This window comes from Marmota flaviventris, chromosome 6 (genome assembly GCF_047511675.1).
Source record: "Marmota flaviventris isolate mMarFla1 chromosome 6, mMarFla1.hap1, whole genome shotgun sequence".
Classification (NCBI taxonomy): domain Eukaryota; kingdom Metazoa; phylum Chordata; class Mammalia; order Rodentia; family Sciuridae; genus Marmota; species Marmota flaviventris.
The window spans coordinates 18,971,137-18,986,219 of record NC_092503.1 but is presented as its reverse complement, the minus strand read 5'-3'; the positions used below and the strand labels follow the sequence as shown (position 1 = coordinate 18,986,219).

At 34.2% G+C, this 15,083-nt stretch overlaps 1 protein-coding gene across 8 annotated transcripts in view; it reads left to right on the top strand.

Annotated features, from left to right (window-relative positions):
- Adgb (androglobin) overlaps window positions 1–14,777 on the top strand; it is a 169,142-nt gene extending 154,365 nt beyond the window's left edge. For 4 of the 8 annotated variants that reach the window (XM_071612933.1, XM_071612934.1, XM_071612930.1 and 1 more), the window contains 3 exons: window positions 10,782–10,875; window positions 11,520–11,745; window positions 14,262–14,777. In XM_071612933.1, coding sequence (XP_071469034.1) covers window positions 10,782–10,875; window positions 11,520–11,745; window positions 14,262–14,444 — 503 coding nt within the window. In that variant the 3' untranslated portion in view covers window positions 14,445–14,777. The remainder of the gene's footprint in view (window positions 1–10,781; window positions 10,876–11,519; window positions 11,746–14,261) is intronic. The other 4 variants (XM_071612936.1, XM_071612931.1, XM_071612932.1 and 1 more) reach the window with 3 other exon arrangements.
- Window positions 14,778–15,083: the final 306 nt, after the last annotated feature.

Genomic DNA, 15,083 nt, shown 5'->3' with positions numbered 1-15,083 from the left:
CGGCTTTCCACAAGCCTCTCTCTCCCACACAAGCTTCTCTCCACCTCCCACAATCCTCCTGCTCTTGAGGCCAATTGGCTGGGTCACGTGGGCGGAGCCAAAAAAGTCCCCCAATGAGCAGCTCCGTGGTCTGAAAGGGCAGGGAAACAGCCCAATGAGCATCACCGCAGAGGAGCCAATCAGCTAGATGTTGCTGGGGCCGCTGTGAGCCAATCATCAGCCGGCAGCTGGAAGTTTGCTGGGGCCCCTTCGGCTGTGGCTCTCAACACAATGGAACAGAATACAAGACACAGATAGAAACCCTCATAAGTACAGTTACCTTATACTAGACAAAGTTCCAGAAACACACCCTGGAGAAGGGATAACCTCTTCAACAAATGATGCTGGGAAAACTAGAAATCCATATGTAATAGAATGAAAGTTAATCCTTACCTCCATGCAGGAAAAAAAATCAACTCTAAGTGGATCAAAGACCTAGGTATTAGACCAGAAACTCCGCACCTACTAGAACAAAATGTGGCAAAACATTTCAACATATTGGCACAGGAACTGAATTCCTGAACAAGACATGTAAAGTACAAGAAATAAAATAAAAATTCAATAAATGAAATGGCATCAAATTATGATGTTTCTTCATAGCAAAAGAAAAAATCAGGTCGGGCACAATGGCACACACCTGTAATTAAGCTAAAATTAATCAGAAGAGACAAAGAAGTTCACTTCATACTGGTAAAGGGAACAATCAGTGGCTGGGGAGGCTGAGGCAGGAGCATCATGAGTTCAAAACCAGCCTCAGCAACTTAGCAAGGCCCTAAGCAATTAAGCTAGATCCTGTATCTAAATAAAATTTAAGAGGGGTAAGGATGTGGCTCAGTGAAAGAAAGAAAAAGAAACAAGCAAGAGAATTAAGAATGTGAGGAGAGAATCTACACAATAGGAGAAAATCTTATCCATCTACATCTCATATAGATTGTTATTTCCAGAATATACAAAGAACTACAAAAGCTTACTACTACTACTACTACTAATAATAATAATAATAATAAATAATAATAATAAAAATCCAATCAATAAATAAGGAAGGTAATTGAACAGACCCTTCTAAAAAGAAGAAATACAAATGATCAACAAATATATGAAAAAGTGTTCAACATCTCTAGCAATCAGAGAAATGCAAATTAAAACTACACTGAGATTCCATAGAACTCCAGCCAGAATGGCAGTTACCAAGAATACATGTAACAGCAAATGTTGGCAAGGATGTGAGAAAAAGGGAGCTCTCAAACATTGCTGGTGGGATTGCAAATTGGTACAACCACTCTGGAAAGCAGTACAGAGATTCCTCAAAAAACTGGAACATAACCACCATTTGACCCAGTTTTCTCACATCAATGTTTATAGCAGTACAATAGTTTAGCTATTAAACCAACCTGGATGTCCATTACAGATGAATGGATAGAGAAATTGTGGTATATATACATGATGGAATATTACTGAGAACTAAAGAAGAGTGACTTTGTGATGTTTTCCAGTACATGGGTGGATCTTAAGAATATCATGCTAAGTGAAATAAGCCAATCCCCAAACCCAAAGGCCAAAAGTTTTCACTGATGTATGGAAACTAAACCACAATAAAGAGAGGAGGGGCAGTTAGAGAAGAGAAGTTCAGTAGATTAGACAAAGAGGAATAAAAGAAAGGGAGGGGAATAGGAAAGACAGTAGAATAAATTCAACATAATTTTCCTGTGTATGCATATTAAATTACCTAATTGAACCCTACCATCATGCCTACCCACAAGAAATGGGGTTCCAATTAGAATAAGATATAGCCTATGCTTGTATAATTTTATCAAAATCAATTCTACTGTTATGTCTAACCAGTAAGAACCAATAAAATAAAATTTAAGAAGAGGAATATAAAAACATGGAAATTGAACAATACACTTTTGAATGATGAATGAATGACAGAACAAATCAGGAGAAATTTAAAAATTCTTAGAATCAAACAAAAATAGAGATATGACATACCAAAATTATTTCTGGACTATGAAGATGTTTCTAAGAGGAGTGTTTATAGCTATAAGTGCCTATATAAGAAAATCAGAAAAATTCGGAGTAAACAACTTGATGCATCTCGAGGTCCTTGAGAAACAAGAACAAACAAATTTCATAACAAGCAGAAGGAAGGTAAAAAGTAAAATTTAGAATAAAACAAACAGTACAAAGGATCAATGAAACAATGAGTTGATGCTTTCAAAAGATAACTGAGATTGATAGGCCCATAGCCAAATTAATCAAAAGAAAAATGGAAAAGAAAAAATTGGAATGAAAAAGGAGAAATCATTACAAACATCACAGAGATTCATTAGGGACTATTTTGAGATGTATATTCTAATAAATTGGAAAACCTAGAGAAAATGGATACATTTCTTGACATACATGGCCTGTCAAAATTAAACCAATGGGACATAGAAAACTTTATCAGACTAATAATTAGCAATGAAATAGAAGTAGTTATAGAAAGCCTTCCAACAACAACAACAACAACAAAGCTCAGGATCAGACGGATTCTCAGCTGAATTCTGCCAGACCTTTAAAGAAGAACTAATGCCAATTCTCCTTAATTTATTCTCTGAAATGGAAAGGGATGGAACACTTCCAAATGCATTCTATTAAGCCAGTATTATACTCACATCAAAACTAGATAAGGACACTTCAAGGAAAGAAAACTACAGACCAATATCCCAGATGAACTTACAGGCAAAATTCCTAAATAAAGTATTAGCAAATGATATTGTAGAAAAATTATAGTAGAGAAAATCCAGGCTTATAACAAAAGGTGCAGGGGAAACTTGTCATCCACATGTAGAAGAGTGATAGCAAATGATAGTCAATATTAAGATTACACATCATAGCCAGGTTGGCCTTATCTCAGGATGCAAGGATGGTTTAATATACACACAAAACAATAATTGTAATTCATCATATAAGTAGAATTAAGGACAAAAATCATTTAGTCATCTCAATGACACAGAGAAAGCTTTTTAAAAAATTCAGCACGCACTCATGACAAAAAACACTGAAGAAACTAGTAATAAAGGGAACCTACCTCAACATCATAAAGGTTATACACAACCAACCCCAAACCAACATCATAGTAAATGGGGAAAAGCTGAAAATATTTCCTTTAAAATCTGGAACAAGACAAGGATCCCCACTTTCAATACTCCTGTTCAATAGTACTATAAACTTTAGCTAGATCAATTAGGCAAGAGAAGGAAATGAAAGGGAATAAAAATAGGAAAAGAAGAAGTCAAATTATCATTGTTTGCAGATGATGTGATCCTATACTTAGAAGATCCAAAAAGCTCCATCAGAAGACTGCTAGAGTTAATAAATTCAGCAAAGGAGCAGGCTACAAAATTGACATACAAAAATCAACAGGGTTCCTGTACATTCATAATGAATCTGCTGAGAGCACAAATCAGGAAAAGAATTCCATTCATAATACCCTCAAAAAAAAATTCTAGGAATAGACCTAACCAAGGAGGCGAAAAACTTCTACAATAAAAACTATAGAACACTGAAGAAAGAAATTGAGGAAGACACAGGAAGATGGAATGGACTCCCATACTCATGGATATGCAGAATTAATATTGTTAAAATGTCCATGACATCAAAAGCAATATACAGATTCAGTGTAATCCCCATTGAATTACCAAGGACATTCTTTACAGAACAAGAAAAAAAAGTCCTAAAATTTATTTGGAAGAAAGACCTAGAACATCCAAAGTAATTCTAAGCCAAAAAAGTAATGTTGGAGGCATCACAATACTTGTCTTCAAATTATACTACAGAGTTGTAATAAAAAAATGTCATGGTTCTGATATAAAAACAGACACATAGACCAATGGTAGAGAATAGAAGACACAGAGACAAAACCTCAGAGATAGCCATAATCTTTGACAAAGTTGCCAAAAAATGTAGTAGAGAAAAATCCAGGCTTTATAACAAAAGGTGCAGGGAAAACTTGTCATCCATATGTAGCAAAGTGAGACTAGATTCTTATTTCTCAACCTGAACCAATGTCAACTCAAAATGAACCAAAGACCTACGAATTAGACCATAAACTATACAACTCATAGAAGAAACAGAGTCAACATTCCAACATATAGGTGCGGGCAATATCTTTCTCAATAGAACTCCTATAGTTCAGAAAATAATGCCAATAGTCAATAAATTGAATAGCATCATATTAAGAAGATGCAACAAAGGAAATAAGAATGTGAAGAAAGAACCTACAGAACAGGAGAAAACCTTTGCTTGCTGCTCTCCTGATAAAGGATTAATATTCAGAACATACAAAGAACTCAAAAAAGTTAATACAAGAAAGCCCAATTGATAATGGGAAAATGAACTAAATAGACACTTCTCAAAAGGAGAATTACAAGTGGCCGACAAATATATGAAAAAAAATGTTCACTGTCATTAAAAATTAGGGAAAGGAATTTTTTTTTTTTTAAAAAAAAAAGTACACTGAAATTTCATCCCACTCCAGTTAGAATGGCAGCCATCAAGAATACAAATAATAATAATAAATGTTAGAAAGGATGTGAAGAAAAAGGAACACTTCTATACTGTTAATGGGACTATAAATTAATACAACTGCTATGGAAATCAGCATGTCTGTTCCTCAGAAGAGTAGGAATAGAACCACCATATGACCCAGCTGTAGCACTCCTCAGTATTTACCCTAAAGAATTAAAGCCATCATACTATGGTGACACAGGCATACTAACATTTATAGCAGCACAATTCACAATAGCCAAACTATGGAATCAGCAAAGGTATCCGACATTGGATGAACAGATAAAGAAATGTGGTATATACACTCAATGAAGTTTTATTCAGCCATAAAGAAAAATAAAATTATGTCATTTGAAGGAAAATAGATGAAACTTGTGAACATTTCTTTAGGCAAAATAAGATATTCAGGGGTTGTACATTTTCTTTCATATTTGGAAGCTAAAAAGGAAAGAGGAAAATAAAGGTGGGTGAGTGGTCTCATAAAAATTGAAGTGAGACTAATACAATAGAAAAAAGGGACCCTGGATAGGGAGAAAAGGAAGTAGGGAGAGAAGAAGCAAACAAAATAGCATTGAAAGTCCTAGCCAAAGCAAACAATCCATGAAGAAAAAAACAATGCACGATATCCAAATTGGAAAAAAAAGTCAAATTGTCACCTTTGCTCATGGTAAAACATATATATAGAAAAACTGAAAGATTTCACCAGGAAATTAGAACAAATAAATTATTAGAACAAATAAATAAATTAGCCAAAATTGCAGAATACAAAATCAATATAGAAAAATTAATGCTAAGAGTGAATTATATGAAATAAAAACCAAGAAATCAATTCCATTTATAATAGCTACAAAAATAAAATAAAGTACCAAAGAATACATTGAACCAGAGGTAAAAGGTACCTACAATAGGGAGTATTAAACATTGATAAAATAAATTGAAGAAGACCTACCAAATGGAAAGACATTCCATGTCCAAGGACTAAAGTAATGTTAAAAAGTCCATTCTACACAAAGAAATCTAGATTCAATGCAATCCCTATCGAAATAACAATGGTGTTCTTCACAGAACTATATAAAACAATCCTAAATTTTGTTTAGAATTACAAAAAATAACAATCTTGATCAAAAAGAAAAAAGGAGACATTAGGCTTACTGATTTCAAAATAACTACAATGCTGCAATAATCAAAACAGCATAGTATTGGCATAAAAGCAGGCACATAGACCAATGGAGCAGAATAAAGAGACTAGAAGTAAACCCAAACCTCTACAGCCAACTACATTTCAACAAAATTGCTAAGATCACACATTGGAGAAAGGATATTCTTTTCAATAAATGTTGCTGAGAAAATTTGGTATTCACATACAGAAGAATCAAACTATATTTCTGTATCTGATAAGTCATGAAAATCAACTCAAAATTAAAGACTTACAAATAAAGCCTGAAACTCATGAATCTTCTAGAAGAAAACATAAGAGAAGTACTTTAAAATATTGAAATTGGTAAGGATATTTTAGAGAAGACTTCAGAAGCACAAAAAAGGCAAAAATGCACAAATGTCATTATATTAAGTTTTATTACATCAAAAAATGAAATTACATAAAGTTACATAAAGTGAATTGATAAAGGATAAAGGTCCTCTTCACATCAAAGGAAATAATTCTAAAAGTAAAGAGATTATCTGAAACCAAACATCTGAAAAGGAATTAATATCCAGAACATATAAGGAACTCAAAATCTAAATAGCAAATAAAAACAAAATGATAACAAACACCAAACAATCCAACTAGAAAATTAGCAGTAGAATTAAATAGACATTTCTCAAAAAACGACATACAAATGGCCCACAAGTATGTGTAAAAAATGCTCAACATCACTAATGATCAGGAAAATGCAAATTAAAGCTGCATTGAAATATCACCTTGCTTCCATAGAAGTGTTTTTTTTTCAAAAAGTAAAAAAAAGTTTGTGAGGATATGGAGAAAAGGGAACACTAGTAGAAATGTAAATTAATACAGCCATTATGGAAAACATTATGGCGGTCCTCAAAATATATATATAATCACCATGTGATTCAGCAATCCTATTAATGTACATATAGTCAAAGGAAATACAATTGGAATGTCAGAGAGACATATGCACTCCATGTTTATTACAACACTCTTTATAATATCCAAGAAATGGAAATAATTTAAATGTCTAACAACTGATGGATGGATAAAGGAAATCTGGTACAGAATGCTGTTCAGCCATAAAAATGAACGAACTATTAACATTTGCAACAACATGGATAGAATTCAAAATTATGTAAAGTGAAATAAGCTGGTAATAGAAAAACATTTATTGCATGATCTCACTCATATAAGGAATATTAAAAAGCTGATCTCATGGAAGTTGAAAGTAGAATGGTACTTAACAGAGGCAAAGGAGTATGGGGGTAGGAAGAATGAGTACCAAGTTATAGATAGGCATTTTGATTTGTTTAGCACAGTAGGGTGAGCAGAGATAACAATAATGAACTGTAATATCCAAAAAAGAAGAACCTATATTGAAAGCTTTGTCATAAGAATTATAAATATTTGAGGAAATAGACATGTTTTACCCTATTTAAACATTGTACAATATATACATATATAAAAATATCACATGTACCCCATTAACATGTCCTAGCCACTCCAATAAAAAAGGAAATAAAAAATAGGCTGTCCAAAAGAAATAAAAGTCTCTTTATTCACAAATGATATGATTTTGTAGAAAATCTGTAAGAGTTGACAAAAACCTACAACAGCTACAACAAACCTCAGGGAATTAATAAGTGGTTATAGCAAGATTTCAATATGCTTTGCTAATACATAAATATCAGTAACTCACCTACATATCAGCAATGAATAGGTAAATCTTGAAATTAAAAACACAATACCATTTACATTAGTACCCTCAACAATAATAATCTAACAGGGTATATACAAATATACATATGAATAAAACTGCAGAACTCTGATGAAAGAAATCAAAGAACAGAATAAATGGAGTGATATTCTGTGTTTATGGATAAAATGACTCAATATTATCAAGATGTCAATTCTGATTGAATTGAATTATAAATTCAATGTAATCCCAATCAAAATCCCAGCAAGTTATTTTGTGGATATCAACAAATTGATTCTGATATTTACTTGGATAGGCAAAAGATTCAAAAAGGCAATTGCTACATCGAAGAAGAAGAAAGTTGGAGAATTGACACTTCTCAACTTCAAGTTTTACTATGAAGATACAATAATGGAGACAGTGTGATACTGGCAACAGAGCAGAGAAATAGATGCATGTAACAGAATAGAGAGACCCAAGTGAATGTAACTGCTGTGGTGTGAATGCCCTCTCTAAAACTCTTGTTGAAATTTGATTACCATTTTCACAGTGTTAAAAGGTGGGCCTTTGATAGGTAACAATTAGGCCACGAGAGTGCCATCCTCATCAATGGATTAATGTCATTATTATTGTGGAAATGGGTCAGTTATTATGTGAGCAGCGGATTCTTGGTAAAAAAGTATGAATTTGACCCAATCTCCTCTCTCTGTCTCACAGGTACTTCCTTGCCCTTCCACTATGTTATGATGCAGCACAAAGGTCCTAGCCAGATGCTGGAGCCATGCTCTTGGGCTTCCCAGACTCTAGAACTGTGAGCCAAATGAACTAAATTTTTTTAAATTACACAGTCATTTGGATTCTGTTATAGCAGCAGAAAATGAATTAAGATGATAGTCAGCTGATCTTTGACAATAGAACAAAGGCAATGATGACAAGAGAGTTTTTTCAATAAATGGTGCTGGAACAACTCCATATCCATTTGCAAAAGAATGAGTCTAGAAAAAGATTTTATAATCCTTCACAGAAATTAACACAACATGGATCACAGATCTAAATGTAAAACGTAAAACTCCTAGGAGATAACACAGAAGAAAATCTAAATGGTCTGGTGTTTGGTGATAACAGAGGCACAATTTATGAAAAAATTGATAAGGTGAACTTCTTAAAATTAAAAACTTCAGCTCTACAAGAAACTCGATGGAGAGAATTCAAAAATAAGTCACAGACTTAGAGAAAATATTTGCAAAAGATATATCTGATGAAAGACTACTTAATAAAATATACATAGAATCCTTAAAAATCAACAATAACAAAACAAACAACAGGACTTCAACATGAGCTAAAGACCTTAACAGATGAGACACCTCACTAAAGAAGATGGCAAAAAAAAAAAAAAAAAAAAAAAAACAGATGAAAAGATGCTCTACTTAGGTCATTATGTAAATGAAGGAAGTACTTCCACATACCTATTAGAATGACCAAAATCTAGAACACTAATAATACCAAGTACTAGTGAGGATTTGGAGCAATAGGAACTCTCATTTATTGCTGGTAGGATAAAAAAAAATGTCAAAACCACTTTGGAAGACAGTTTTGTGGTGGTTTCTTACAAAACTAAACATTCTTACCATACCATACAGCAATTGCATTCCTTGGTATCCACCCAAAGAAGCTGAAAACGTATTCACACACAAAAAAAAACAAGAAAACTACATATGGTTGTTTACTGCGCAGCTTTATTCATAAGATCCACAATTTGGAAACAACCAAGATGACCTCCATAGGGAGATTGATGAACTGTGGTTCATCTAGGAAATGGAGTCTTATTCAGCCACAAAAAGAAACGGTCTGTCAAACTGGAAAAGAGATGGAGGAAACTTAGTGATGTATTACTTAGCGAAAGAAGCCAATATAAAAAGACTATAAACACTGTTGCAACTACATGGTCTTCTGCAAAATGCAAAACAATAAAAGGAGGAAAAATAAAAGCAGTGGGTGCCAGGGTTAGGGGTGTAGTGAAAGAACAGGTGGAGCATGGAGGATTTTGCAGGAAGAGAAACTACTTTGTATAAAACTGTGATGGTGAATACATGTCACAATACAATTATCCAAATCTATACAATATACAAAACCAGAAATGAATCCTAATGCAAACTATGAACTTTGGGAGATACTGTTCAATAAAAGCTACCAATATAGAGACAAAGGAAAATTCATGGTTGCCTGGAGCTAATGATGAAAGTTGAGGCTGAATGCAAAAGGGCACAAGAGGTCTCATTAAAATCATGGAAATGTTTTAAAACTGCCTTTTGGTCATACAACTAGGTACTCAAAATGGATTGAATTATCTCCTTAAAATGGGTTAATGTTATTGTATGCAAATTTTGTTGTTTTATAAAAACAAAAGTTTTTTTAAAAGATTTAATGGTCCGGAGAGACCAGAAGAGTAGTACCTACAGAATCTAAAGCCTTAAATCCATGGGTCTACTGTAGTAAAATTTTAGCTGCTGTTAATTTTTCAGTATTTATCTTTTATGTATTACTTATGGTAAGTTTCTAGGAGGCTGGATAATGTCTTAAACATTTATATCTCAACTCCCATAGTGCTTGGTATAGTTTTCACACATTGCTTAAGCTCTTTAAAGTTTGGGTCATTCTGTAACTTAAAGTAAGGCTTATGGTCTCTTCTTTCATTTAAATGCAATTAGAAAACATGTGTTACTCTTCTAATGGAGTACATTAATCTTCTTATCTCCTTTATTTCAATACTGGGGATAAATATAAAATATCATTATGCATATTTTTGATAAAACCTTAATAAATGTCAAGTCAAATTGGTGTCTATTTTTTTAACAGAAAATATTATTTTCAATTAAATTGAGAGATAGCAACAATTTAGTTCTTTATGAGTTATTGAAAACCCACGTCTTGTCAGGTGCGGTGGCACATGCCTGTAAACTCAGCAGCTTGGGAGGCTTAGGCAAGAGGACCACAAGGTAGAGGCTATCCTTAGCAACTTAGCAAGGCTCCAAGTGAGTTAGTGAGATCCTGCCTTAAAAACAAAAAATAAAAATAACCAATATGATTAAACAACATGTACACTCGGAAAAATGAGAAATTATATCCCATCTATGTATGATATATCAAAGTGCATAAATGCATTCTACTGTCATGTATAACTAATTAAAACAAATCTAAAAATTAAAAAGGTCAAAAAATAAAAAAGGGCTAGGAATGTGGCTCAGTGGTTAAGAACCCCTGGGTTTAATTCCTCCTTCAAAACACTCCCACAAGACAAAAAAACAAACCTAGGTCTTCTTTTTTAAGCAGGGCAACAGTCAAGATCCCAAACAATTTTGGAAATATCTCCAGAACTCATTCAAAAAGCACTAGAATATGTGGACTTAAGTCAATATGTACGGTAAGTTTTAATAAACATTATTAATGCAGACAACTTTGTTATAGAATTTTGGATACATTGCCAATGGGCAGTTGTTAAGCAACTGAAATTTTGAAATTAAATGTTATTAGTAATTTAAAAAAATTTTTAGAACTATGTGGTTTTTCATATCAACTTTGGCAATCATTTTACGAATTCAATCACTAATGCATTTAAATGCTTTTTTGTAAAAACTTTAATTTGAGGCCAGATTAAGTCAAATTGAGCTACAGAAAATTCCCATCATACCTGCCACTATTATTCAATTACAGATTCAGTTTTCTTAAGAACCAGATAATCAGATTAATGGAGAGACAGTAACTCATGCATATTTGTAAATTTGGAAATATTAAAATTATTTAACTACATAAGCTCAAAAGAGGGAAAATCTACAAAATATTCATGTAGTTTTAAACAGTTCCACAATCACACATCAAATGATATATCCAAATTTACTGACATTTTCCAAAATATTTTCCTGAAATATCAGTGCTTCAGTAAATGGAGCATTTAAAAATTAATAGTTTATTTTTTTCTATCCCTAATGTTTGATTTGATTCAGACCACCACATTCTTGACACAATTTTAACTTATTTTTGAGTTTTAAAGTAAAGTGTCTTCTACAGTGCCCGAAAGACATGGATTTGTTTTGTTGATTTTACATCAAGGAAAACAAATGATGAGGCTATGCTGCAAACAGAGGAGCTGAATCAGCTGCAAACAATGCAAAAGGCAGAAGAAATTCATCAGTTTCGGCAATACAGGAACAGAATGCTTAGTATTAGAGACGTAGATCAGGAAGAGCGGACTAAGTTAAAGGATGAAGTCCTGGACATGTATGGAGAAATGCGGGTGAGTTTCATGGGGAGCCGAATTAAGTATGTTAAAAGCAGAAGGGCGAAGTGAGCAGAGAGGTGGGGGAAACAGATAAGAGGGAAGTGGTCCTATGGTTATGTGGAGTGCTAGGGGTCATACGCCTGTGCACACATGGATCCCAGCTGACCCTCCTTTTGTAATATTCAAAAACAATCAGAATCACATAATAACTGGGCTGGGGATGTAACTCAGTTTGTTGAATGCTTGCCTTGCATGCACAAAGCCCTGGGTTCAATCCCCAGCACCACACACACACACACACACACACACACACACACACAGAATCATACAATAACTGAATAGAAGGAAGTCTGACCCCTTCTCACTGTGTCTGTCCCCACCACCCTAGTCCAAACCATCATTGCTATCCATTCAGAGTCTGCTACGGTCCCCTATCTGGTATCCCTACTTCATCTTTGCCATCTCTAGGATGTGTTCTATGATCAGCAGTTGCTGATCCATTGTATATCATAATCAATTGATTATCTGATAATCTGTTACCTATGGTAACAAAACCCTCAACATGTCAGTGGTTTAACACAGGATTTGGTAAACACATTCCCTGTAAAGATCCAGACAGTAAACATTTTTTATAAATCAAAGGTAATACTTACATGAATGGGATCACCTATAAATAAAAGCAACTTTACTTAGAAAAACAAATTTTATTCTGTTTGTTCCCCAGGCTTTAGTTTACCAACCCTGGCATAAAACAATAAAAGTGCACATCAGGTGTTACTATTGCTCCACAGAAATGACACGTTATTTCCATTCACATTTTATTAATTAAAGGAAGTCCCATTGTGGTACACAGCTTCAAAGAAGGAACCAATCCTAATGGTAGCTGGATTTTGAAATTCTAGCATCAAGAACTGTGAGACACTAAGTTTCTGTTGTTCAAGCTATTCACCTTGTACTTTGTTATAGAATCTCTAGAAAATCAGTACAGAAGTCAATACTACCAAGTACCTGGAAGAAAACTGGATGGTTTTGGCAAAGTATTTTTAAAATGGAGGTAGGCAAAACACAGACTTATGACCCCTAGAGCTCCACATAGCCATAGCCCAGGTCCCTCTTATCTTTCTGCTCTTACCATACTGAATTCGGCTTTCCACGCACAAGCCCCTCTGGGCCTTTGAACTTAACTGCTTCTCCCTAGAAGGACTTTTCCCCAGAGAGCCAAATGGTTTACGTCTTCATTTTATGATCTGTCTTATCTATTACCACTTCATTAAAGGGACCTCACTAGGTACCCTTTCAAAATTAGCATTCTCAAAATTTGCATATTAACTGGGACAACTTTGAATTCAGACCCCATTCATTAAAGTGTAAGGTGCAAAATAAACACCCTAGTTTTGAGTGGAGCCATTTTAAGAGAAACATGATAGTAACATATTTCTTATCAAACAGGAGAAAACATGCCAATTATCAAGAGAATACTGACACAGATTAAATTTACTTTACACAAAACCTTAGTATGTCTCCCCACCCCCATTCTTGCTCTCTCTGTATATCATATGTCAAGGCTATCATCTTGTCTTTGGGCATTTGGCTTAGGGAATCCAATTTTATGATGGATGGTAGAGGCAGTACTTTCATCAGGCGCTTTGGGAAGTCTGTTCTGACAAGCAATTGGTCCCTATATCTTGACAAAATTGTACCCGTTGCAGAAACATGGAAAATTTCTTGAACAATTCAGAATGAAGAAAAGAGCAGGAATCTCTAGAAGGTTCTCTTGAGGCTAGTATCAGTTCATCAGTCCTTATTCTTTTATTACATCAGTTTTGGAATTGTAATGAACAGCATGACCACTTCCTCACTAAGAGATCAAGGAGAAATCAGCAAAGGTGACTGAAAAGCAGCTAGTAAGACAGAAGAAAGGTGAAGTGTGATGTCCTGAAAGCCAAGGGCAATCAGTTCATCCGGGAGGACAGCGTGTGGTTAAATATGAACAAAAGCAATAAAACACTCCTGCATTTAGCCGCCTGTTGGTGACCAGTGTCCTTGAGAAATGCAGTTTTGTAGAATGATGTGAGTAAAAGCCAACAAAGAAAATAAACTGTGGTATTTTTTGGAAGTTCTTCAAGTACAGCTCAGATACATGTTGTGAGAGCCAGAATACATGGGGGAATTAGCCATCTACTGAGCACAGTCACTCTATGAGCAACACTGGGCTGTTTTATATAGATATTACCTCAACTCATTTAAAGCAAATGGTTTCTTTACTAAAAATCCCTACATACTTTCTTTCTTTACCTTTCTCTTTATTTTTCTCCTACCAAAGCTTTTATTTATTATTTTGTTAAAATCTTATATTGCTGTCTCATGTTTGTTTATTGATAAACCTTGAAACCATGATTTTCATCTTCAATAATTTTCCTCAACCTTCTGTTGGCCTAAGGAAGGATAAAGGTATTATACTCCTCTCCCCCACTTTGGCAATAAACCTTTATAAGTGGGACTGATTTGTTTGAGGCCTTATTTTGGAACAGAACTCCTTAGATGAAGCCAGACAGAAGATCTTCACCATCCGGGAGGAGTACAGAAACAAGTTGCTGGAAGCTGAGCACCTAAGATTGGAAGCTTTGGCTGCTCAGGAGGCAGCAATGCGGGCGGAGTCAGAGAAGAAGACCCCAGCTCCTGACACAAAGGGGAAGAAAGGAAAGAAGAAGTAACCAGGAGGTGCCCAGAACCACCCTTTTTCTGTAGAGAAGAAATATATCTAGTGATCTAGGACTTTGCCTGTTGATAAAGTATCAGGGTAATTGAAAATAGAAATTTCCCTATCTTACAAATTGTTCCTAATGTTAATGCGTTGGTATTAAAGTTAGTATTTGAATTGTTAGAGCTTAAAATGTTCTGATTCAGTAAATTGCTAACAAATCTGTAGATTGTAATAATATTCTATATATCTCATTCTGAATTGCCTACATTTCAAATTAGTAGTAAAACAAGATCAATCATAAATGAGTCAAGAGGACTATCTTTGAAAAATTCAACAATGAGAAAAAGAGCTATTGTCCTTAGAAGAAATTTTGTCTCCAATGTTAAGGATTTTAAAATATTAATAAATGTGTAATCAGAATTGTGCCTGTTTTCTTTTTGTTGTTGTTCATTTGTTTGTTAGGTTTTTTTTTAGTCAAATTTCAATAAATCTCCTTCATTGTGCAAAAACTAAAGTGGTTCAGTCCACCCAGAATGTTGGTTAGGACTAGAAGCCTAACAAAAGTATGGTGACCCTGCACAAAGAATGTGGTTGCAAACAATCTTTCACCTATCAGAATCATACTTGTGTAAGGCAGAGAATAAAGCCT